At 42.0% G+C, this 25,363-nt stretch overlaps 1 protein-coding gene and 1 long non-coding RNA gene across 2 annotated transcripts in view; both read right to left on the bottom strand.

Annotated features, from left to right (window-relative positions):
- LOC309510889 (uncharacterized protein) overlaps positions 1 to 25,363 on the bottom strand; it is a 264,657-nt gene that overhangs the window by 2,393 nt on the left and 236,901 nt on the right. Inside the window, exons 12-14 of the mRNA XM_082185864.1 lie at positions 3,231 to 3,510; positions 2,931 to 3,067; positions 2,812 to 2,844 (exon numbers count right to left, since the gene is read on the bottom strand). Coding sequence (XP_082041990.1) covers positions 2,812 to 2,844; positions 2,931 to 3,067; positions 3,231 to 3,510 — 450 coding nt within the window. The remainder of the gene's footprint in view (positions 1 to 2,811; positions 2,845 to 2,930; positions 3,068 to 3,230; positions 3,511 to 25,363) is intronic.
- On the bottom strand, positions 10,377 to 23,801 carry LOC309511012. The gene is made up of 2 exons (XR_014210473.1): positions 23,618 to 23,801; positions 10,377 to 10,845 (listed from the first exon to the last, which is right to left on the bottom strand). It is a non-coding gene; the product is annotated as an uncharacterized lncRNA (long non-coding RNA).

Below are 25,363 nucleotides of genomic sequence, written 5' to 3'. Positions count from 1 at the left end.
AGAATTAACGAATTAATTAAAACGAATTGAATTAATAAATAAATAATAATATTGACGCACATATGCTTTTCTGTCTCATTATTGCAACATCTCTCTCTAATAACTGCATTAATAACTGCATAAAGCCGGGAACACACTTTAAAGCCGGTTATGAACGTAATTTGATACTTATGACTGATCATGTCCAAACGCGTGTTCAGCGCGTTCAGTCTGTGTTCAAAGTCGGTGTTTAAAATCTGCTGCAGTCGATGAAAACAGTCAGAGAATGTGTCAGCTAGTCGTGTGTCCCAGCATTAGTTTGCTATCAGCGGCTCAATCCTCCGTTACAAACTCTGAAATGACGTTTTGGAATTAGCAACGGAGGCATGGGATTAGATGCGTAAGAAATTAGTCCTACATACAAGAGCGTTTTAATGACAAAAACTTTACAAACGTCTTGAAATACATAATCTGAACAATGTTTCGAGGTGTGGTAACTGTAGTATAAGCGGAATAATTGACTTCAGGCCGTTGAATTATTAGAAAAATAATGCACACCCGAGGTGTAACGGCCACTCCGCTTCGCGTCGTGACCGCATTACCACCTCGGGTGTGCATTATTTTTCTAATAATTCAACGGCCTGTCGTCAATTATTCCTTACTTATTGGTGCTGTTTTTTTGTATTATTGGTTTATTTTTAAAATTCATCTTGTTCTAAAAAAATTGTTGATAAATAATTTTCTGAAATAAATAGTGTGTGATTACAGTCATGTCATAGTGGTGACTTGTAATGTTTATGCAAATGTTTAATAATTTGCAAAAGCAGATAATTCAAAATATATCAGAAAACAACAACAAATTCTAACTCTGACAAAACTACAGATTTTTTATGTATTTCAAAATGTTTAAATAAATGTTCACAAAATATATATCAAAGTTGTGAGGAGAAGTTGAAGCGTTAAGAAAAATGAAGTGAAAATGAATGAGTCTCTATGGCCCTCTATTGGATACATGTGGTCATTGCACTTTAATTCCTTAACTATAAGAAATAAAGTTTTTCTACTAACCTATAGATGGCAGTATTCTATCCCTAACACATAGAGCAATGTCCAAAAACTATTTAGATTTAATTAAGATCATCATTTAAGTGATTTTTTCTTTAAAAAATCATTTTTCATGAGCCAATTTATGGCCTAGTTATGTAATTGTGCAGTAAATAGGTTAAAAAAAAAAACTTCAAAATTTCCACAAAAACACAGCATAAATGTATAGTTGAGAAGTAAATAAAAAAAAAATGATATATAGTTTTCCATATAAAAAAAATATATATTTCCTTATGCAATCGCTCTTTAAAAGTTTGGGGTCAATCTGAAGAGCAAGATTCCCTGTTTAACATAAAATAATAAAAACAAAATAAAAAAGTATGAAGTCCGCACACTGAAGATAACTGCTTCCAAATGGCTTTATTAAAAAGGCAACGTTTCGACCCTCAGGTCTTCATCAGGCACCTGATGGGTCGAAACGTTACTGTGGCGAGCAGGACGAGGTCGAGGGACGTGAGAGAACGGCGCGAGACCGGTGCGTCGAGCAGGTGTCGCTCATTAGTAATCGCGCAACCGGTCTCGCGCCGTTCTCGCCCATCTCTCACGGAGGAGCGGAAGCATAAAAGGTGGAGGGCGACGCTGAAGATCGAGAGAGGACAGGCCTGTGTTTTATTTGATGTTTTGTTTTTGGTTTGGTGTGGCCAGCAGTCGTCCGCGAGAGGCTGCTGGCTTATACTTTCATTTTTGTATTTGACCATTAAAATCTTTGAATGTTCGCCGGTTCCCGCCTCCTTCTTCCCATAACATCTTACCTCGTTACAGTTACCTTTTTAATAAAGCTATTTGGAAGCAGTTATCCTCAGTGTGCGGACTTCATACTTTTTTATTTTGTTTATATCACTTATCACTCACCTGAGCCCAATCTGGGTGTTTGGGATGTGCACACCAGCTTTGTGTTTTTAACATAAAATAATAAACGACTTTTCTTTTTTTACTTTAATGTGCTAAAGTATAATCACAATATAATGGGCAAAATAATACTAAGATATGTAATCCAAATTACACTGCTCTCTGGAATACTTGATTCTGATTGGTCAGTCGTGACATTCAGAGGTCTGATATCTCCAGATAATGACGTCATCAACAGTAACGCTGGATAACACACAGCTCATGTGCCGGCCTTTCTTTAATGTTTCTTATATCACACTGTGGACCCGCTCTCTCTCGTTTCATACAAACACAACTGGTGCCAGTTGAGTCTCTGTTATTGTTATTGATTGTATTGAAAAAATATTCAGATTGCATTTAAGTATTTTTAGTATTGAGACTCTGTAGTGTTCGTCTCGTTGCCAGAATGACACTGTACACTGTAATTGATTCTAAGATAATAAACCGGCAAGAATTTAAAACTGTTTCATCAAGTCAATATGTCCATGTAATTATTCATTTGTTGTACATGACTTTACATAGTTACCCCTTAAATGTTTGTCTTGTTTGAACTTGTTCGTTTGTCTTGCTAGGAATATTTTTTTCCTCACGGAAGCTTTGCGTTTATTTAAGTGAGCTAATATAATATTTAAACTCAAATGAATATTTTGTGTCCAAAATTATTTATTTGTGGTTAGTAGCCATGTACTAAGACAGGTCCTGATCAGCCTTTCAGGGTTTACTTTGCGATAACAACTGTGTTAATTCACATTATCCCTTATTTGTTATCAAATGTTTAGTAAGAATATTATGTTATATTATGTGTTACTGACAACATTGAAAGTAATGAAGAACACTCACTTGGTAAACAGGTGTAAGTTGATGTGTAAATTTCTGTTAATAAAATAATAACAGTTATACACACATTAATAACAACTTAATCAAATTATATCACAGATTCTTCTCTCACTGTCCCTCACCTGCAAACACCTTGACTTCACACAGAGTGAGATATTCATCGCGCCCAGGTATAAAAATGTTGACATATCGGCCATTAATAGGCTTAAACTGAAATGTTTTAGTGACTCCAGGTGGGATTGACTCAACAGTTTCAACCCTGTGAAGACACACAGAGAAATAGAGAGGGGCGAATCAAAACTGCATGAAGCATATTAAATATACTCCTGTCAAAGGCAAGTTTTTATATTAAAAGGATTTATTCAAAGTAATTTGATCTTATTCAGTAATTTTCTAACCATTAAGAGAGAGACAATACTTACAGCTCATTATTGTTGCCATTATTTTCCAGGCTGTTGCCGATACGGATCTCAGCTCCATTTATCCTCTCTGGACCACCATCTCCACGATTAGTGATGCTAACCCTGTTTACCTCATAGGCTTTCCCCAAGTCAACTCTCCACCAGGGGTTCCTGTCCACATTAGTGTGACTGCATGACCCAAGAGTGAAATTTGAATCCGTGTTGCCATCGACAGCCCTTTGAGCTCCTGCTCCCTCGAATGTGGAAGACTGGACAGCTGTGGCTCCAAGAGCAAGATTCCCTGTTTATCATAAAATATTAAACAATAACTTTTTCTTTTTTTACTTTAATCTCCTGAAATCCCAATAAAATGGGCAAAATAAAGGTATAAGCTAGAGTTGTCAAAAAGTACAGACTTCAGTACCATACAGTACAGAATCTTTTAAAATGTGACGCTTTGAGTGGAACCGTAAACACCTCTGATTGGCCATTGTACTCACGCACTTATCAAATATGCCTGTGATTGGCTAAAATGATCAGCGCTTCAAAAACATGCTATAAATAGATCGATGACGCTCTTCACCGAGCGCTTTACACAGATACACACGGGAGCGTTTGAAAGCAGGCGTCTATCAGCAGATCCTGGTCCTCGGATAGACGCTTGCTTGTGCTTTCAAACACTCCCGTTCCCGTTTAAAAAATAAAATAAAAAAAACGTTCAAACACTTCCGTGTGTTTATCATTGTAGCAAAACACAGACAAATCCGCTGAGCGCACGAATACAATGGCCAATCAGAGGTGTTTACGATCCCGCACTCGCTATCTATCTATCTTCATTCTATCTATCGATGGCGGCGGTACTCACCTTTTTTTTGGGAGGGGGGTGTCATTCGCGGTCGGTTAAGTTTACGCAAGCATATTGAACAATGCGTTTGAAAAGCGACTGCAAATTCAGTTCACATTTCCATATTTTGCATGCGCAACATGTGACGATTCAAATGCTTAAAAATATAACGCATATTCCAAAGATGCTGCTCTTATGCCTGGCTCACACTACAGGAGTTTTAGGCCGATTTATGCCCGATTTACCCCTCACGAGAATCTGAGAAAAAATCTTGTCGAGGACCTCGATCGGTTCCGATGTTCGGCGCAGATTATCTGGTAATGTGAGGCGTTCACAGATCGAATCTTGCCCCTCCCGATCTGCTCTCACACAAATCGGGCTCGCCCCGATCATATCAAACATGTTTGATATTTATCGGGATGAGCAAGATTGTGATTACGTCAGTGCTGTCAAAAAGACAGCAGGGCTGTCGTGCTGAAGGAATTTCCCTTGAGATAATTTTGAATGACTCAACTCCATATGCGTTTTTATCTCCATTTATTTATTGCTAAATAAATAAGTATTACGCTGTGGTCAGCAGGCACAAAGGCGAGTAACGTTACATGTTCAGTAATGAAACCGAAACTAAAAAGCGCGTTAAAACGAAATGGATTTCAAAATCAATGCATGCGTCACCGGATTTAATAATGCACATCTAGCTTGTTGCTTGCACACATATTATGTCGAAATAACGATAGTATATTATGTTAACATTATAAGCCTAATAATAATAAATCTTTAATCAATATTTGATTGAATGCTGAATGTTGTGCTTGGTCAATTTAATAAAATGAATACTTTAATTGTGACAATTAAAATGATTGAATATTAAATATTAAGTGGACAATTTTTGCAATATTTATATGCTATATATCTAGCACCCCCTCAGCACCTGCGTTAAAAAATATCTCGCACCGCCCCTGACCACGTATTTAAAAAATGGTCGGGTTTAAATCGGGCTCGGGCTCATAATTACAGTTATGTTAATGTTTTGTGTTGGGCCGGGCCCGGACACAAAGTGCATGGGCTCGGGTAGGGGTCGGGCTTGATTTGTTGGGCCCGATCTAAGCTCGATCTTAACTCAAAGTACCGGTAGGTTCAAAGTCTCTGTGCGTGTGTATGTCTCATGGCAATGCATATCCCATAGCCTATGTTTCCATGCTTTTCCACTTCAGATCTGCTGCGTGAGATCACGTGAGGCACTTCTGGCACGATAAACTTAATAACATTTTGTAGTGTGTGGTGCACCGCGATTTTCAAACCTTGTAGTGTGAGCATGTTTAAGATTTGGGGGAAGAAAATCTGCAAAGATTCTCCTTAAGTGTGTGCTGCAACCAGATTTCAAAATCGGTTAGGATTTTAAAACTCCTGTAGTGTGAGCCAGGCATTAGAGACTGATTAACATGTCTAATGGTGCATTCAAGTCATGTCGTAAAGACCGTATTTACGAGTTGAACGCACATGAACGCCACCACAATGTCGTAAATACCAGTGGGAAGGTCAGGATTTTCCTTAAAGTTGGCATGAAATGGAAGTTGAGATTGTCCTTTTTTCCTTGTTGTGACGTATATCCGAGTGAAACGGCTTCTGAAATAAATAAAAAATGTAGGGCGGGGCTTGATTTCATCCTTCGGGAATTGATTGGATCGTTGAAGGTTGGGCGTTGCAAACAAAATGGAGGCAGATTTGAATGCCAGTTTACATTCAGTTGTGGAGGATTTCTCTCCACCGGACTCCCCACCGTTACCCTCCCATGAAGGATTTTTTATTGAGGAGCCCGGCGACGAGAACGAGGACGAGCAGCTAAATTTTAAAATTCGTAAATATTCTGAAACGAGACAAACACCGATAGCCGGACCCTCATCGGCTCTGGCCGCACCCTTTTGCCATGGCACGTGACCGAAAGAGAAGAGAGGTCGTTTCGAGGGGGGAGGGAAGGGTAATGTATTTGATTAAAGATTATAAGGGTACATGAATTTAAAAAAAATAATGAAGTGCACAGATAAATCATTTATAATAAACACTACAATATTGCATATAAAAAGAAGATTTGTCAAATTTGTTTTCATGCCGACTTTAAAGATGAACTGAACTGAAAATTTGAGTAAAGGTGATATAACAGATGTATTTTATTTATTCTCATTGGTACAATTATTAAAATGGCAGAATTTGTTAAAAGGGATAAAATGGTACGTTGAAAATGTTGTTGTTACACGGGCGCCGCCATGTTGGATTTCAGCATTCCACTACGTCACTGGCATGGTAAGCTACTCTGTTGCTAACCAACACAAGCAGAGCAGCCATAGCATGTACATAGTCTGAGGCTAGCTGACATGGCTGAGGAAACAGAAACCAACAGGTCTAGGGGGGGTTCATACTGTATTGCCCCTGGCTGTAGTAATGAATAGTATAGGGCTAAGGCAGCTGGGGTTACGATACATTTTCACAGGCTAACGTTACCTTTGACAAGGAAACCAGGCTTTATAGCGTTCAACAAAACTGAGACTGACACACTCGGCATTCATTGAAATTGAGTCACAAAACCAAGCTAGATACCAAACGATCCAACCTAGGTAAAGGGCTAGCAGCTAAACACGTTGGAAGCACTTTTGTCAAACTCCACAAGCTAGCCACCACTCCGACCATATAAACTGTATAAATAAATCATGACTCCGACGATATCACAGATCGATAATAATGCGTTTACTAGCAGCTAACTAAACCGCAGCAGGTCTGTAAACAGAATCCAATGTCCCTCTCTACTCACCCTGAAGCTAGCTGATGTTCATCGTGTCAGGAAACATTGTTGATGCAGGGAGTTCAACTCGCAGAACTAACGTTAGCTGCTAGGTCCATAAGAGGTATCTGTGCAGTATTTTGATTTTAACATTTTGTGTGCAGCTAACTTAACAAGCGATCCCATTGGATGAATTCGTCCAATCACATTTGCCCTTTATCTGCCTCGACTTTCTAAAACGCACAGTACCTCAACCATGTTTTAGTATTTTTCTCTAAATGCACACGACATATATAAGCAGTCTCTATTTACTAAAATGCATAATGTGCTTGTTTACAATAAATGAGAGTGCATGACAGGCTACAGCCCTCCAACCTCCCACCACATTTCCCTCTTATAACACCATGAACCTAGCCTGGGTTTCCCCATGCTGCCTTGCTCGCAGCGCAATTTTATTCACGCTGCTAGGCAGCCTGGACACCATGGACCAGATTTTCCCCTGAAAAAGGGAACCAATCACAGAACGGGGAGGGAGCAGCAAGACGATGACGACACCAAAGCAGTTTGTTTATATCTATGGATCCAACATGGCATCAGACTCGACGTTACCTTCTAGCCTCATGTTTATCTTGCACAAACGGTAATATTCGCTAAACGCCATCGTGTACAAATAAATCTTTGACCCATCGTCTTTTTCCTCGTCGAATTTCTGTCGCTCTACATAAGTCATCTGGTATAATTGAAGCGATTAGCTATGAGCTACGTACAGGCGCATTTGATAGACATTCATAGCGCCCAATAAACGGCTCTGGGCATTCGTAAACCACGCCTCAAATACGAGAAAATGAACATGTGGTTCCCAGACCAAGTCTCAAATGAGACTTGGTCTGACGTTAGCCAGGCTACCATGAACCACTATTGCTCCATTAATAATTGACTATGTACATTGCAAATACAATCTGGATCATACCTGCATTACTTTTATTTCGTGTAATTTACAACGTAACGGCGTTGCATGCTCGTAGTTTCTTTTGCACTTGATCAGTGAGGTGATACAGCGCTGCATTTGCGCGTGCAATTGAAGAGTGTGCGCTACGAGAACAGGATAACGGCTGACAGGACAAGAAAGTCCGTTTTTCTGAGGTGAAAGACTTTATTTCAGCGTACACTTATGTCACTGCCTGGTAGTTCCTATTGTGCTGGGTTTTCTGAAGTAGTCATGATTCGCCTCTCATAACATAACATGCTCTAAACACGCACGCAGAGTGGAAAAGGAGGAGCGGGGGCGCGGGGAGCAAGGATCACAAATTTGAACTATATCGATATATGCGATATGGTCTAATTCCATATCGCATTTCAAAAATAAATGTTCCAGGTTGACCTCTCTGCAACAGATCGATTCCGGTGCACTGTCTATGCTCCGGCAGCGCCCGCACCCACACCAGTCACTTCCCCCCAAATGATCCTGTACTGTAGGTGGAGCCTGAAACTGATCGTCCTCCTTGTGGTGGTAGTCAGGTACTACTGGCCTGTCCCTCACAGGCTCAAACGCGTAACCAAAATGACTCATTTTCGTGTGTATAGGACCTGCAGTTGCAGCTGCCTATATACCTTCGCAGGTCCTACCATTCCAGTGACGTCATCAGAATTGCCAGCGTTCTTATACTAACAAACGCAATTTTTGTGTTGCTTTTAAAAAAAGCTATATTGATATTTGTAATATTTTTTTTGTGTGTAATTTACTTTTAATTGTCATAAACAACACGCTATCAATGTTGATTTTTTCAGTTCAGTTCATCTTTAAGCCCCGATCTGTACGAGTTGTGGGCGTGTGAGTGAGAAACATGGCGGAATACCACAATACTAGAAGGTATTTAGCTGTGAAATTGACAGGCTTTTCTGTTTACAGCGCAGTAAGCTGATTCCCTGCACAGAATATGATTACATTATAATATAACAATGTAATATGTAACAATAAAGTTTGCTGTTGCTTCATAAATTTAAACCATAAAAAAGCAAAGCACACCTGATGCACATTTCTTTGTTCTTCATTTTCTAGAAGTAGAGTTTAAGAACCTTGCTGTATTTTAGTGTAATTTATTAAGAGAAAGCAACGCCAACTAACTCAACTTACAACTAACTCCGACCAAAGTGACTTGAATGCATTTTCTGTCGTAAACATGACTTCCCACCTCGTAAGTACGAGCTTCCCAGGGGGACTTGAACGCACCATTGGGCTAAATCATCTACTGGAATTATTTGGGTTTAAATAAAACAAAAGGTGCATCATGTAGTCCTAAGCGCAGCTAGTGAGACACACATCTCATGCATTGTAGATGCGTACACAGAAGATAACTGTTTTTTTAATGTATCTTCCAAAAACAATGCTGACACCAATAGAAACAAACTTTCCCATAAAGAGGTGATATTTCCACTCTAAATGTATTTCCAGGGTCATTAAACCTTATTAAATATATGAATCATCATGTATGTCAAGGTCTTAATTTTGATCGATCAATCCAGTTAGAATAATAAAGCACTACTATAGGGCTGTTACAGTCAAATAAAATCTGCATCAACAAAATCTACATATTTTGATTGAAGTTGTGGTGGTGAGTTGTCTTCTGGTGCCAGACCATACTGGCTTAAATAATTGAAGGTGGTGGCAGCAGCCTAGTAAGAAAAAATTATTACAGTAGGTTTAGGATTAGTTGAGAGGGGGGAGGGGTTAGGATTAGGGGTGGGGTTAGGATTAGGCAATCAGGTACTGACTCCATGAGGGGGGTAATGATTTGGCAGGGGGTTGAAATTCGGCACAAAAACCTGTACTGAGACTCGAAAAGCCTATTTTGTGTCCAAAATTATTTATTTGTGGCAAGCCATGGGTTATTTTGCAATAACAACTGTCTTGATGAAGTACATTATCACTTATTGGTTACCAAATGTTCAGTAAGAAGATTATTATTGTGTTACTGATAACATTGAAAGTAATGAAGAACACTCACTTGGAACCAAAGAGCACGATGGTGTGTCCATTACTGTTAATACAATAATAGCAGTTATACACACATTACCAAGTACAAAAAAACAATTATACCATAGAGTCTTTATAAATAAATAAATAACACATTTTCAATAACCATTTTTCATTCTATAATTTTAATAAATTAATCTGATTATGATACACAATAATTACAGATTTTCAAATCCAGGCATTTTTACTTGTATTATTCTAAACGTACCTTTGGAATCAGCGACACACATCCCAGTAAAAAGTGTTAGAAACAAAACCACACGCATGTCCATCCTGATATAAGACATAACAACACATCTCATATCAGCATATGAAGGAATCATTCTCAATTTCTCATCCTCATTTAAACAAGGAAACATATATATTGGTATTGTAATTACTTAAGCACAACAACATATCAATACAATACTTCAATACTTCACATATTCTTTATTGTAAATAATTGTAATTAATTATAATTAATATAAGGAAAGTGATATTATCGGCTGTTTTTTGTATTATCAACTGTTCCTCTTCTGTTTGTTTTTTTTTAGTTTTTTTTTTTATTAAGGACCATGTACAATTTCCAACATAAATGTTACCATTTGATGCATTGTACCAGAGTTAGCCATAGGCTAATTTACATCTGCAGTTTGTTTGAATGTTTATTTGTTTGTTTTTCTATTGTGGTGTACAGTAATTCTATTCTGTATTTAAATATAATTTAAATGCTTTGGCAATAGGCTACTATATTCCACATATCAGTGGACAAGCTGAACAGAATATTTGACACACTCGGTCTCTCTTAGTGTATTTATTAGTTGCCATATCAACACTATATAGAGAAAAAATTGCAATTGCAAAAGTAAATTTCTTACTTAGCCTATGTTAATTTTTCATCTCTGTTTTTTTTTTTTTTTTTAATGAGACAAATGTGATATTATTTGAATCTTATATCTGTTAATCATCAGTTGAGATAGTTCTTTAAACAACCCTCTGAGGTCTGAGCTGTTTTCTGGCTCTGGAGGTGTTCTGACATGCTCTGACATTTGTGTTTTTTTCTGTTACTTGTGACATTTTCATGGCTAAAGTCTAATTACACTGTATTCAGCACAAACTCTGCTACAATAATATATCAGCAGCATGTATGTGTCACGATCCACACACAGGAAACAGGGGTAGATCCAAAATGCAGTATTTAATAGGGTAATCCGTAAATCATTATCCAGTCCAAGCAAAGGTCAAAATCCAAAAGGCAATCCAACACAAGAAACAAAACAAGAAACATTCAAGAACAGAACCAGGTAGAACAGACATCCAAAGTGGTGTGAAACAAAACACCCATGTGCAGCACAAGACAGGACAGGCATGTGACATTATGTAAAAGTTTGTAGTTTTGAGATAATGACATTTATGCGTGGTTTGTGAAAATACAAAAAAAAAAATTCTCACTGAAATAAGGCCATGAAATACTGATTATTTATTCACAAGACTTTTGAAAATTGTATGACATAGCCTAGAATATTTGCTCCAAAACTATGTGAAAATCACCCTGACTGCTCATTCAGATAAGACAATATATTGATTTAAAAAATGTACGACGTGTTTTGTGTGAGAAAGCTTTATGCGGGAGCTCATTAATATGTAAGCTTTTCACACCTGAGAAAGACAAAGACCCTCCCCTAACGGCCCTATTAGGAGCTATCAGGCCCTGTCATTCTGAGAAACCTTGCACAAAGAATGAGGAGATTTAAAAAAGAATGGCTTTTAGATTGTTTGGATTTATTTACAACACAACATAATCCAAAGATACACAACAAATGACAAAAAAGCACTTATTGAAAACAATGATCCAAAGACAGACACCTTTGTGCCATTCCTAAAAACATTGTACATACCTTTCATTTCCAAGGTGTTTGATTTTCACTTTACCATGTTCATGTACAGAGACTCATGTGAATGTTGAAGTCAGCAGGACTCAGTGGTATCTGGTCCCTGAAAGAAAAGAAAAAAAGTGAACATACTGGTATCAAGAGAAACTAGGCCTGCACGATTTTGGGAATCAATTTTAGATTTTTCTGGTTAAAATTGCTTTTTAAAATTCACAGAATACACACACACACACACACAAATGTTTCCAACAATATATAATATAATGAACACCAGGTTTGTTGTGCCTTGTAAGCATAGGCTATGCGCAGTGCTGGATAAAATAATAATAACAATAACCTATAGTAGCCTATAAATCTTCCAAAAGATTTCAGTAACAACTAAGCTAGAGAAAAATATATTGATTATCATGTTACTTCAAATGTTTCCATTCGTTATGATGATATGAAATGAGATAATAGTAAAAACATGAAGCCGTTTGGTGCGTTTTGCTTTTCAAAATATCGAGGGCTTGGAACCAGAGGGGCGTAAGTGGCATTTTGGGCGAAAATGAGTTCTATATATCAAATTAAAGGTCTTGATGAGCTCTATCTAGTTGTGCCAAAAAGACGCATCAGAAATCAACTTGTATTGAATAAAGCAACAAAACAACAAAGACCTAACACAAAAGTTTGAGCATTGTTTAGAGCCAGAGGGGCGTATGTGGCATTTGACAAACTTTACAGGAGAGCCAAAACTAAATTTTGACCACCTTCAATCAACTGTATTTATTAACCTTCAACCACAACATTGCAACCACATACATACTTATAGGAGTAAGTTCTTAAGTGAACATATTATGGCATATTAACATGATGAACATATTCTAAAACCTTACAAAATCTTGAAAATATGGCAAAAACATCAAATACGCCTTTTTGGCACCAAACATTTCCAATTCTTCTAAAGAAAAATAGGGCGGATCTGCTGATCAATGCTCGAAATGATTGGTCAAAACATTGGTTAAAAACACTCTAACTTCATAACTTTTCATTTTATTTAAAATACTGTATACATAGTCATTTAATTTCATCATTTCAAACTGTTTAACATTTCATTTCTAACTGTTTAATTTCAATTCTCATTTATGAGTTCACATTCATGTCAAACAGTTTAACATTTAATTTCAAACAGTTTAACATTTAAGTTCACACAGTTTAATTTCTCTTGTTTATTACACATTTCATTTTTTAGTTCACTTTAGTTGAACTAAAAAGTTCACTCACTGCCCACTGTCTGAGTGTTATAGAACTCTGCATAACAGTGAGGAATACTCCCATTGGTGCACAGGGTGAGTAGGTCTTTTTTCTTTAAGGCACTGATCACTGGAGGATTTTCATACAATGAGCTGGGGTGTGTGGTTCTGGTGCCTCTTGTTGCCTGTTGTGCCACCGTCAGTTTTCGGAAGGTTGGGGCGGTGAAATCATACTTGAAGAAGATTGTTTTTGGTTCATCTTTCGTGTAGCGGAACCATTTAATCTTCTGCCAATGAACTGATTGTCCCTCCTCATCTTTTGTTCTGTTTTTGAGTTTGTGGTTGTAGAGGGACTTGAAGTCCAGAAAGTCCTTGTGTTCAAGTTCATGTACACTGTATGGGTCGTTCCTTCTTGCCATTGTCACAAGTGTGTAGTAGCCATCAGTAAATAGAAGTATGGGAGTAAATAGAAATGGGAGTAAATAGAAACTTTTCTTCTTGCAGTTTCCACTGCAGCATGCACACTATCACACTGAGAGAGAGCAAGCGCAAAATGCGGCATCGGCATCTCGAAGCGGCACTTCCGGCGGCATCTCCAGCTGCCATTCAGTGAGCGGCATCTCCAGCGGCCAAACGCGGGAGCGGCATCTCCAGCGGCCATCAGTCAATTATGATTTTAACATGATAAAAAAAAATCAGAGATTGCAAGTATTCTGATTATTTATAATAGTCCAACATAACATGTATGTGGCAGATTTAATACACCAAGGAAAATTATTAAATAGCATATTCCTTATTAATTATAATAGATAAAAGACACATTTATTAAAAACATACGTTGTTCAGTTGTAGGCTACAGTAGGCCTACAACAGATATGTTTTTAATAAATGTGTACTAGGCTACTAATATTGTTAATATTATTATTATTAATAATAATAATAATAATAGTATATTGATTAGTTGAATCTAGCTCATATAGCCTATGTTTGTAAAGACAATTTAATTTGAAGAATAACAAATGTTAAATAAAAAATTACACAATTAGGATATATTTTGGTGTGTTTCTAATTAATTAGCTACAGTTCTCTATGTAAAAACCTTTAAAATTAGTAATTATAATTTTTCACATGAATAGCCTAGGCTACATGATGTTCAGTTAGCCTACTTTTTTATGAAAAAATTGGATTTAATAATTTCCTCTGCGCAGAAACATAACTAATTAATCTGAAAGTGGTATCATCACACTTAGGCCTACTTTGGCAGCAGCCACAGCTGGACAAAGTATTGGCTGCTGGAGATGCCGCTACGAGATGCGGCTGGAGCGACAGCTGGCTGTTGGAGATGCCGCCGCAATTTCAGCTTTGTAGGCCTACAGCTTTTTTGAATTAATATCAGAATTATGCAGCACATCAGAAACTCATTTCTGTATTAACTGAACTCATTTCTGTATTAACGGAATAACCGTTTATATCATATTTAATGACATTTCAAATTAAAATGTAATAAACAGCATTTTCTGAAACATAAAAGTGATATTGACAGTGACACTTCTTGCTGGAAACTTAAAATGTTACATAGCCTGTATCAATAGGCTACTCAGAACAATGCAGCTTTCTCTGATGTATAGGCCTAACGGAGAATCAGAAACTCAAAACTTTATTAACAAAGGATATGCTTACACATGATATAGCTATATGCTACTCTGTGGTAGCTACATAATGTTATTTAGTTAAAATGCAGTTAATCAAATAAAAAATATTGATTGCTGGAGATGCCGCTCACTGATGCCGCTGGAGAGATGCCGCTCACTGATGGCATCTCCAGCGGGCAGGACTTTCCGGTGCAGCGGCATCTCCAGCAATCAATATTTTTTATTTTATTAACTTTATTAATTATTTTATTGTCCAGCTGGCTGCTGCCAAAGTAGGCCTAAGTGTGATGATACCACTTTCAGATTAATTAGTTATGTTTCTGCGCAGAGGAAATTATTAAATCCAATTTTTTAATAAAAAGTAGGCTAACTGAACATCATGTAGCCTAGGCTATTCATGTGAAAAATTATAATTACTAATTTTAAAGGTTTTTACATAGAGAACTGTAGCTAATTAATTAGAAACACACCAAAATATATCCTAATTGTAATTTTATTTAACATTTGTTATTCTTCAAATTAAATCGTCTTTACAAACATAGGTAGGCCTACTATTAATAATAATAATATTATAAATATTAACAATATTAGTAGCCTGGTACTAGTACACATTTATTAAAAACAGAGTTTATTAAAAACAGAGTATGGCTGCGCCATACCGGGCGACGTCACGGTCCTCGGTTTTTTTGGCATCATAAGGGTTTTTGAACCGCTCTTAGTCTGACCCGTCACCTAGGACCTGTTTGCCTTGGGAGACCCTACCAGGGGCATATAGCCCCAGACAACATAGCTCCTAGGGTCATTCGGGTACTCAAACCCCTCCACCACGGTAAGGTGGCAGTTCAAGGAGGGGTATAATTAATAATAATAAATAATAATAAATATGCTATTTAATAATTTTCCTTGGTGCATTAAATCTGCCACATACATGTTATGTTGGCCTATTATAAATAATCAGAATACTTGCAATCTCAGATTTTTTTTTATCATGTTAAAATCATAATTGACTGATGGCCGCTGGAGATGCCGCCGGAAGTGCCGCTCACTGGTGGCCTCTGGAGATGCCGCTCCCGCGTTTGGCAGCTGGAGATGCCGCCGGAAGTGCCGCTTCGAGATGCCGATGCCGCATTTTGCGCTAGCCCTTACTGATCACACTCCATGTCTAGTAGCCATCCATGATGGCTACTACACACTTGTGAGAATGGCAAGAAGGAACGACCCATACAGTGTACATGAACTTGAACACAAGGACTTTCTGGACTTCAAGTCCCTCTACAACCACAAACTCAAAAACAGAACAAAAGATGAGGAGGGACAATCAGTTCATTGGCAGAAGATTAAATGGTTCCGCTACACGAAAGATGAACCAAAAACAATCTTCTTCAAGTATGATTTCACCGCCCCAACCTTCCGAAAACTGACGGTGGCACAACAGGCAACAAGAGGCACCAGAGGCACCAGAACCACACACCCCAGCTCATTGTATGAAAATCCTCCAGTGATCAGTGCCTTAAAGAAAAAAGACCTACTCACCCTGTGCACCAATGGGAGTATTCCTCACTGTTATGCAGAGTTCTATAACACTCAGACAGTGGGCAGTGAGTGAACTTTTTAGTTCAACTAAAGTGAACTAAAAAATGAAATGTGTAATAAACAAGAGAAATTAAACTGTGTGAACTTAAATGTTAAACTGTTTGAAATTAAATGTTAAACTGTTTGACATGAATGTGAACTCATAAATGAGAATTGAAATTAAACAGTTAGAAATGAAATGTTAAACAGTTTGAAATGATGAAATTAAATGACTATGTATACAGTATTTTAAATAAAATGAAAAGTTATGAAGTTAGAGTGTTTTTAACCAATGTTTTGACCAGTCATTTCGAGCATTGATCAGCAGATCCGCCCTATTTTTCTTTAGAAGAATTGGAAATGTTTGGTGGCAAAAAGGCGTATTTGATGTTTTTGCCATATTTTCAAGATTTTGCAATGTTTTAGAATATGTTCATCGTGTTAATATGCCATAATATGTTCACTTAAGAACTTACTCCTATAAGTATGTATGTGGTTGCAATGTTGTGGTTGAAGGTTAATAAATACAGTTGATTGAAGTGTGGTCAAAATTTAGTTTTGGCTCTCCTGTAAAGTTTGTCAAGTGCCACATACGCCCCTCTGGTTCCAAGCCCTCGATATGATACATTCAAACCAAACGCGATCGTGCTCAAATATAAAACATTACCATATACATATCTACGTTTGAGCAGATATCCAGAAACACAGTAACAGTAAACACGGGTCTAAATATTATAATATTCACCATATATCTAGCAACAGTTCAACTGCAATGTGAAGTTTATGCAACAATAACAAACTAATAAGTAAGAATTTCTTACCTTACATCTTTCTTGTCTTCAAATCGCGTTCTTCTTCTTCTGATGTAAATCCAATGTAAGCTCACAGCGCGTCTTCCAAACTCGACGAAAAGCAGAGACTTGTGAAGTGTTTTGGTGTTTTGTGTTTGAGATAACGAGGGCGTTCGCGTTCCATGTGGAGATTTGCATGTGAATCTCTTTTGCGCGAGTGGGCGTGTCGAATTAAAAAATAATTAGCAAGCGTTTGAGATACTGGACATCCTGTTGGTTTTATACAAATGACTTAAACAGAGAATATTTGTTTTCAGTTTGAATCCGATCATTTAAAAGTACACACTTAAATGTGTATAAAGGTGTATGGCTCATAAATGTGTGAGAAGGATTCGCTGAGTTTTGTTTCAGTTTATAGACGTGCTCAAGAAAAAAAAGTTCACCGCGACGGAGAGGCAGAACGCACACCCTGTTTATTTTCTTTATTTTACAAAAGCACAATGTTTTGATTTGATTGTAAGTGGACACATACAAAAGTAGAAATATCACAGATTCTTTTTTCACATTCCTTTTTTCTGACCTCAGAGGGTTTTAACCAGCAGAAACGTCTCGGTTACGGATGTAACCCTCGTTCCCTGAGTGGGAACGGAGACGTTACGTCGGATGACGACGATTGGGGTTTCGCTTAGAAGCCTATCACCTTCGAGTATATAAAACGAGCCAATGGCAATGACATGCCATGGGTCTGCGGAATTTGCATATCGTAACTCCGCCCGCCGCAGGGGGTATAAAAGGAAGTACGCTGGCACAATGCAGATATGTCTTCGCTGAGGAGCCGAGACTAGCCCCAGGCGTTTTTCAGCGGTACAGCGGAAGTGGCAGGAAGACGTAACGTCTCCGTTCCCACTCAGGGAACGAGGGTTACATCCGTAACCGAGACGTTCCCTTTCGTGGTCACTCCGAGTTACGTCGGATGACGACGATTGGGGTTCCAGTCTAATCACGCCACCTCGGCTGTCTACCAGTGCCCTGCGTAAGTCTGAGCTCCCTGTTGTGAGACTAGCACGAACGAAGGAGTCCTACTTAACACAGGGATACCAAGGTACACTGGGAAGCATATCTCCAGAGAGAAATATGCAATTATGCCCAGCCATTGATGGGGGGGACTTAGAATACACATATGACCCAGAGGGCTGCATATGGAAAATCACTGGGGTGTCCAGCCGCAGGTGGAATTTTAAACCCCAGGGGTGGCAAGGTGGCTTGCCAAGGGAAAGACACACGCTCACAAGGAGACTTACAGTGGAATACACATGTGGGGGTCGCCCAGAGGGGGAACCATGCACATGGAGGCACCTAGTCAAGCGCAAAAGCTGCGTTATGGCAGATTGGCATAACTCAGGCGTTGACGTAACCAGTGCTGGAGGAAACTCAGAGCTTATCAGACTCACCTGAGAGAAATATCGCACGTATCCCGTCCGTGGAGAGGAATGGCGAGCAAGCGAAGACACCTGAGCAGAATCTAGCACCGGCTGGTTGAAGCGAGTACATGAGAAGAAACTGGCTATACTCGGAGATTATAGAATCTCGCGAATGTGTTGGTTGTCGCCCAGCCTGCAGCTCTACAAATGTCTGTTAGCGAGGCGCCATGCGCTAGAGCCCAAGAGGAAGCCACACTACGTGTGGAGTGGGCTTTCACACCAAGGGGGCACGGACGACCTTGCTGCTGGTATGCCAAAGCAATGGTATCCACTATCCAGTGGGATAACCTTTGCTTTGAGAGAGCCTTTCCCTTCAGCTTCCCACCATGACAGACAAAGAGCTGGTCTGAGGTCCTGAAACACCGCGTTCTGTCTACGTAAGCACGGAGGGCGCGTACTGGACAGAGCAGTGCCAAGGCTGGGTCTGCCTCCTCCAAGGGTAGCGCTTGCAGGTTCACTACCTGGTCTCGAAAGGGTGTGGTAGGAACCTTGGGCACGTATCCAAGCCGGGGTCTCAGGATCACGTGAGAGTTAGCCGGCCCGAATTCCAGGCACGCTTCATCAATCGAAAATGCCTGCAGGTCCCCTACCCTCTTGATGGAGGCCAATGCAACCAGGAGCGCTGTCTTCATTGACAGGAACTTAAGCTCCACTGACTGTAAAGGCTCAAATGGAGCACTCTGCAGGGCAATTAGAACCACTGAGAGGTCCCAAGAGGGTACGAAGGGAGGACGAGGAGGATTTAGTCTCCTCGCTCCCCTCAGGAACCTGACGATCAGGTCGTGCCTTCCCAGAGACTTACCATCAACTGCTTCGTGATGTGCGGCAATGGCGGCAACATACACTTTCAGGGTGGAGGGAGACAGCCTTCGCTCCAACCCATCTTGCAGGAAGGAAAGCACGACACTGATCGGGCATTTCGTGGGTTCTTGATGTTTAGAAGAACACCAGTTGACGAAGAGGTTCCACTTCAACGCATAGGCATGTCTCGTGGACGATGCTCTAGCGGAAGTGATGGTAGCCACCACCGCAGGTGGTAGGGTACTCAAACCTGCCTCGTCCCGTCCAGGAGCCACACATGGAGGTTCCAAAGATCGGGACGAGGGTGCCATAAGGTGCCCCGTCCCTGAGAAAGGAGGTCCTTCCTCAGAGGAATTGGCCAGGGAGGTGCTGTCGCGAGGAGTACTAGTTCGGAGAACCAGGTCCGGTTGGGCCAATACGGGGCAACCAAAATGACCTGCTCCTCGTCCTCCCTGATCTTGCGCAAGGTCTGCGCAAGAAGGCTCACTGGGGGAAACGCATACTTGCGTAGGCCCCGCGGCCAGCTGTGCGCCAGTGCATCCGTGCCGAGCGTGCCCTCGGTCAGGGAGTAAAACAGGTCGCAATGGGACGAGTCGTGGGAGGCAAACAGGTCTACCTGTGCGTCGCCGAACTGATCCCAAATCAGCTGGGCCGTCTGGGGATGGAGTCGCCATTCTCCAGCGAGAGGCCGAACTCGAGACAGCTCGTCGGCCGCCTGGTTCAGGTGTCCCGGGATATAAATGGCTCGAAGCGACCTCAGATGCTTCTGACTCCATATGAGGAGGTGGCGAGCGAGTTGCGACATACGGCGGGAGCGTAGACCACCCTGGTGGTTGATGTACGTTACCGTTGCGGTATTGTCTGATCGGACTAGTACGTGCTGGCCCCTGAGCAGCGCATGGAAGCGGTGCAGGGCGAGACGTACAGCCAGCAACTCGAGGCAATTGACATGCCAAAGGCGCTGGGGTCCTGTCCAGGAGCCCGCGGCAGCATGACCATTGCACATGGCGCCCCAGCCCGTGTTGGAGGCATCTGTTGACACAACAACATGCCGGGAAACTCGTTCTAAGGGCACTCCGGCCCGTAGAAAATTGAGGTTCGCCCACGGGGTGAAGGTCTGACGGCAGGCTGGAGTCACTGGGACTCGGAGCGTGCCGTGTTGCCATGCCCACCTCGGGACTCGATCGCGAAGCCAAAGCTGAAGCGGTCTCATATGAAGCAATCCCAGCGGCGTTACTGCGGCTGCGGATGCCATATGCCCCAGGAGCCTCTGAAAAAGTTTCAGTGGAACCGCACTCTTGTCCTCGAACTGACGAAGACAAGTCAGCAGTGACTGCGCGCGCTCGCTCGTAAGCTGCGCGCACATGGCGACCGAGTCGATCTCCCTACCGAGAAAAGAGATCCTCTGCACGGGGCAGAGTTTGCTCTTCTCCCAGTTGACCCGAAGGCCCAGACGGACTAGGTGCCGGAGCACTAGGTCCCTGTGTTCGCAAACCTGGTCTCGAGAGTGAGCTAGGATAAGCCAGTCGTCGAGATAGTTCAGGATGCGAACCCCGTGTTCCCGAAGGGGAACAAGGGCTGCCTCGACGACCTTCGTAAAGACGCGAGGAGACAGGGCTAGCCCGAAAGGGAGAACCGCGTACTGGTATGCCTGCCCCTCGAAAGCAAACCGTAGAAACGGTCTGTGTCGAGGTAAAATGGAGACATGGAAGTAGGCGTCCTTCAGGTCGATCGCTGCAAACCAATCCTGCGGCCGCACACACTGGAGGATGTGTTTGGCCGTTAGCATCTTGAACGGCAGCCTGTGAAGGGAGCGGTTCAAGATGCGCAGGTCGAGGATTGGCCGTAACCCACCGGACTTCTCGGGTACAATGAAGTAAGGGCTGTAGAAGCCGGACTTCATTTCGGCTGGAGGGACAATCTCGATCGCACCCTTCGCCAGCAGGGTGACGACCTCCGCTCTCATGACAGGGGCATTGCCACCGACCATAGTGAAGCGGACTCCGCTGAAGCGGGGAGGAGATCGCGCGAACTGAATCGCGTAGCCGAGCCTGATGGTTCTCGCGACCCAGCGGGACAGTCTGGGAAGCTCTAGCCAGGCCTCCAGAAAGTGCACCAGCGGGGTCATACGAACCACAGACGTACCGTCGGTGGGGCAGCGAGGCGGAATGACCGGCACCGGCGAGGGTGGCATCGCGGCCCTGTGCGGGGGCACGGTCATTAACCGCGTCCTGCCAGAGGAGGCCAGGGGAGGGCGCGCGTCCCACGGGGGCGTGCTCTAGCAGGGGTCTGGCGACAGAGGGGGATGAGAGGAGCGTGGCCCGTGGGCGGCGCGTGCTGTCATCCCAGACCTCTGGGACAGAGGAGGGCGGCAGTGGCGGGACCCGAGGGTGGCGCGCACTGCGGCCCTCTGACTCTGTAGGCTCAGGATTGGGAATTTCGATTCTTTCTTTAACCACATTAGGGGTGCTGCCCGTCGTGGGACGAGCAGCGGGGAGTGGAGAACAAAAGATTCTCCCCCGGCCCTCCACCGGGGGAAGGAGTGGCCCTGCTACCACCTCCTGTAGAGAAAAGAAAGCCAATCCTGAGCTGCCCGTCTCAGGAGCGCCGCTTAGCCTGGCGTTTAGCGGGCCGCGGGGCTTTTTAAGAGTGCTGCTTAGGCTGGCGTGGCAGTCTAAGGGGCGGAGACGGGCAGCGCCGCCCTCCTGCGACCTCCTCCTGCTCAGGGCCAGTGAAGGCCCGAGGGGAGGAGCCGCATGGAGGTGGCCTCGGCGGGAAGCAGACTAAGGAGACCGCACGGACGGATGACCGTCGGTGCAGAAGGCCTCAGTCTGCTTCTGGGGGGGGGGGGTCAAAAAACTGTAGGGTACAGTCCTCAACCACACCGCCGAGGAGCCCAGCCTGGGACATGAGGGAGCTGAGAAAATGAATTCTCAGACCCCCTCACATCAACCTGGCTGAGCCCATGTCTGGACCACTCTAGTGGACACCACCTGACCCAGGATCACGCAGGTACCGATGTCGCCCGAGAGCGAGGTCAGTAGTGTGCGTGGCGGAACGACCAAGCCGGGCATGGGAGGCATAGCGTCCCAGCAAGGGGGCGTGGTCGAGTTTCCGCGTTCTGTCAGTGTTGGCCAGGGAAGGACTAGCGTTCCACTGCGGCCGGTTCCGACAGAACTCCCGAGTCAGCACTGCCTCGAAGGCGAAGGCGACACACAGCACTGCATGCCTGTGCCACGATAGTGACAGAGAACATACAGCCCATGATCGCCACGCGATCGAGTGCAGCGAAGGCGGAGGACGCCCGCGGGCCGGAAGCGTCCTGATGCACATCCGGGAAGCCTACAGCGCTCAGGGGGAGGGCGGCGCCACTCCAGCCGATGCTTTCAGCTGCCCGGGAAAGCATGGCCATCAGCTCTGGATCTGACTCGACTAACGCTGACACTCCAGAGGGAGGCAACGCAGTCGAATCCTCATTTCCAGAGGAATCAAGCCCGCCTTGTGATGCTGTGAGTGACATGACACCACCTGCTGGAGCCCCGAATGAAAACACTGGGTCCCTAAGAAGAACCAGGTACACACGGAAGCCCCACGGTTTGCGATGTGGAGGGGGGCGTGGCCCGAGGAATGCTCGTCGGTATTATGCCACACTGTAACCCTCAGATCACCCTGGCCACCAGCCAAAGTATCCCCTCTCGAGGAAGAGATAGATTGGGGTGTGGCAGAGGGGACTCTACCCACACGGGGATCATTGAGTCTCGATCTATAAACATCGCGATGGTCACGTTCCCGCAGAGAAAACGTGACTCACCCACGAGCGCTGCCGAGCGTGAATCAGCCCAACACGCGAAACAGCGCTCGTGACCGTTAGGCAGATGAATCACGCGCCCACATCCAGTAAATACACGAGCGAGCCGTCTTGAAAAAGACGTGCCGCGTGCAGCTCTTTTAGAGAGAGGAAAAGCTCAGCAGAGTGCTGAAGCGCCCAGGGAGAAACACACACACTGTCGGCAGATCACTGCACAGATCAGCAGCAGGCAATGCGATCTCGCTGGAACACGCCGTCACACCAACACACTGAAGAGCCGCTCGTCTCGTAGAGTGAAGATGATACAGAATAGCTTGTAGGAGTGAAGAAAACTCTTGGCTCCGAAGCGAAAACATATCTGCATTGTGCCAGCGTACTTCCTTTTATACCCCCTGCGGCGGGCGGAGTTACGCTATGCAAATTCCGCAGACCCATGGCATTTCATTGCCATTGGCTCGTTTTATATACTCGAAGGTGATAGGCTTCTAAGCGAAACCCCAATCGTCGCCATCCGACGTAACTCGGAGTGACCACGAAAGGGAACACTCGTCATGTTTAGACCCCAGTTGCTCAGGCGGGGCATGTTGTCACACTGCGTTACAATGAGCCTCTATTAGAACTATGATATTCTATTCTAGACTTTTATGAATTCTATTGAGAAACCATGAGAAAAAGGAGAATAAAGACTGAGAATCAATGTTAATAAATGATTCATTATTATTTTGTTTAAAAAATGACATTATTTTATATGAAAAAGTTAATAATTGTATTTTATTGAGAAAAATATTTGCGTTTGTCTTGGATCATTTTTTGATTAGATCAGATAACATTTGAATCTGTCATATGGTCATGTTATAACATTTGAACCCCACCTATGGGGCATGTTGTCACATTTCACTTCCATTCTTTCGGGGTATATAAATAAATAAAAAGTACACTGTGAAACAAAACCACATTATTGTACTAGACAATTGTTCTCCCCTAATCATTATTTTGCTGTTTAGCTTCGTTTTACATTCACAAACCCTGAACAAATGTACCAGTGCTGTCTGTCTGTTTGCTGTGTGTTTCTTTCTTTTAGATTTGTATTGATATGTTGTTGTGCTTAAGTAATTGCAAATAATTAACTTCCTACTTTCAGATTCCTTAGATTTTGAGAAACCGAGGTATTGTAAGGAAATCAGACAATCATAAGATCAATTTAAGAGTGTTGCAAAGTATTAAATGTTCAGTGTTATTTAATGCTATTTAGAATAATTGACAATAAACAGTATTTTCAAGCCATATTTGTAATTTAAAAAAAATCGTAATTAGCGATAAATTGTCTATATAACTGGTTCTTGTTGAATGTTCTTTTGTCATTATTGTATTTCTCTGAGTGCAACAAGACACTTCTAGACTACTATATATTATATCTTTACACACTGACTTGAATTGTCCAAACAAAAGTTTAGTTTTATTAGTAAAACCTCCATTGCATATCATGCTCTATAGAAAGTGCATAAACATTCAACTCACCTGAATTTCATCAGTGTATCACCCTCAGTCACAGAAGACCTTCACAATTCAGCAACTGATCTGCTTTTAAACAAAATACATTTTATATAATAGGCTTCATAAATGGAATTAATTATATTTTTATAAACAATTAATATATTTATTATTTATCCAATATATTATTCATATGAGGAATATTATGACCAATCATACGAATAATAATACATTCAATTTCACATTTATATAACACAAACATGCCAAAAAGAGACATACATCAAATTAAAGCTTTCTTAAAGGGGTCATATAATGGTACATGCACTTTTACAAGTTGATTGTACTGAAATGTGTGTTGGCAGGGCCTGTACACAACCATCATAAAATGATAAAAAACAAAACAAATGGTTTTTAAAAAAATCTCCTTATATGTTTTCCCCGTCTCTAATCAAACCGTTCGATTTTTGTGACGTCACGCGGTCGGACACCCCTCCCACGATTGTAGATTGACAGCAGCGTTTCAACACAGACCCGCCCTCGCTCGTGAGCGAGCTGTCAATCATAGTCCGCGCGTCATTGTTGATACACTGGAGCACTGTCTATGAGCAGAATGGCATCTAAGCGATTGTGGTGTTCTGTTCTTGGGTGTAATAAGGAACACAGCATCATTTTGATGTTCCTAAATCCGAACCGCTGAAGACGCAGTGGCTGAGTTTGTTTTCGAAGGGAATATTCCCCAATCAACGATCAACGTCAATGCTTTCATGTTTGCGCGAATCATTTCACACACCAGACTGCTTT

This window comes from Leuciscus leuciscus (genome assembly GCF_965113295.1).
Source record: "Leuciscus leuciscus genome assembly, chromosome: 12".
NCBI lineage: Eukaryota > Metazoa > Chordata > Actinopteri > Cypriniformes > Leuciscidae > Leuciscus > Leuciscus leuciscus.
This window is presented reverse-complemented; position numbering and strand designations above follow the sequence as displayed.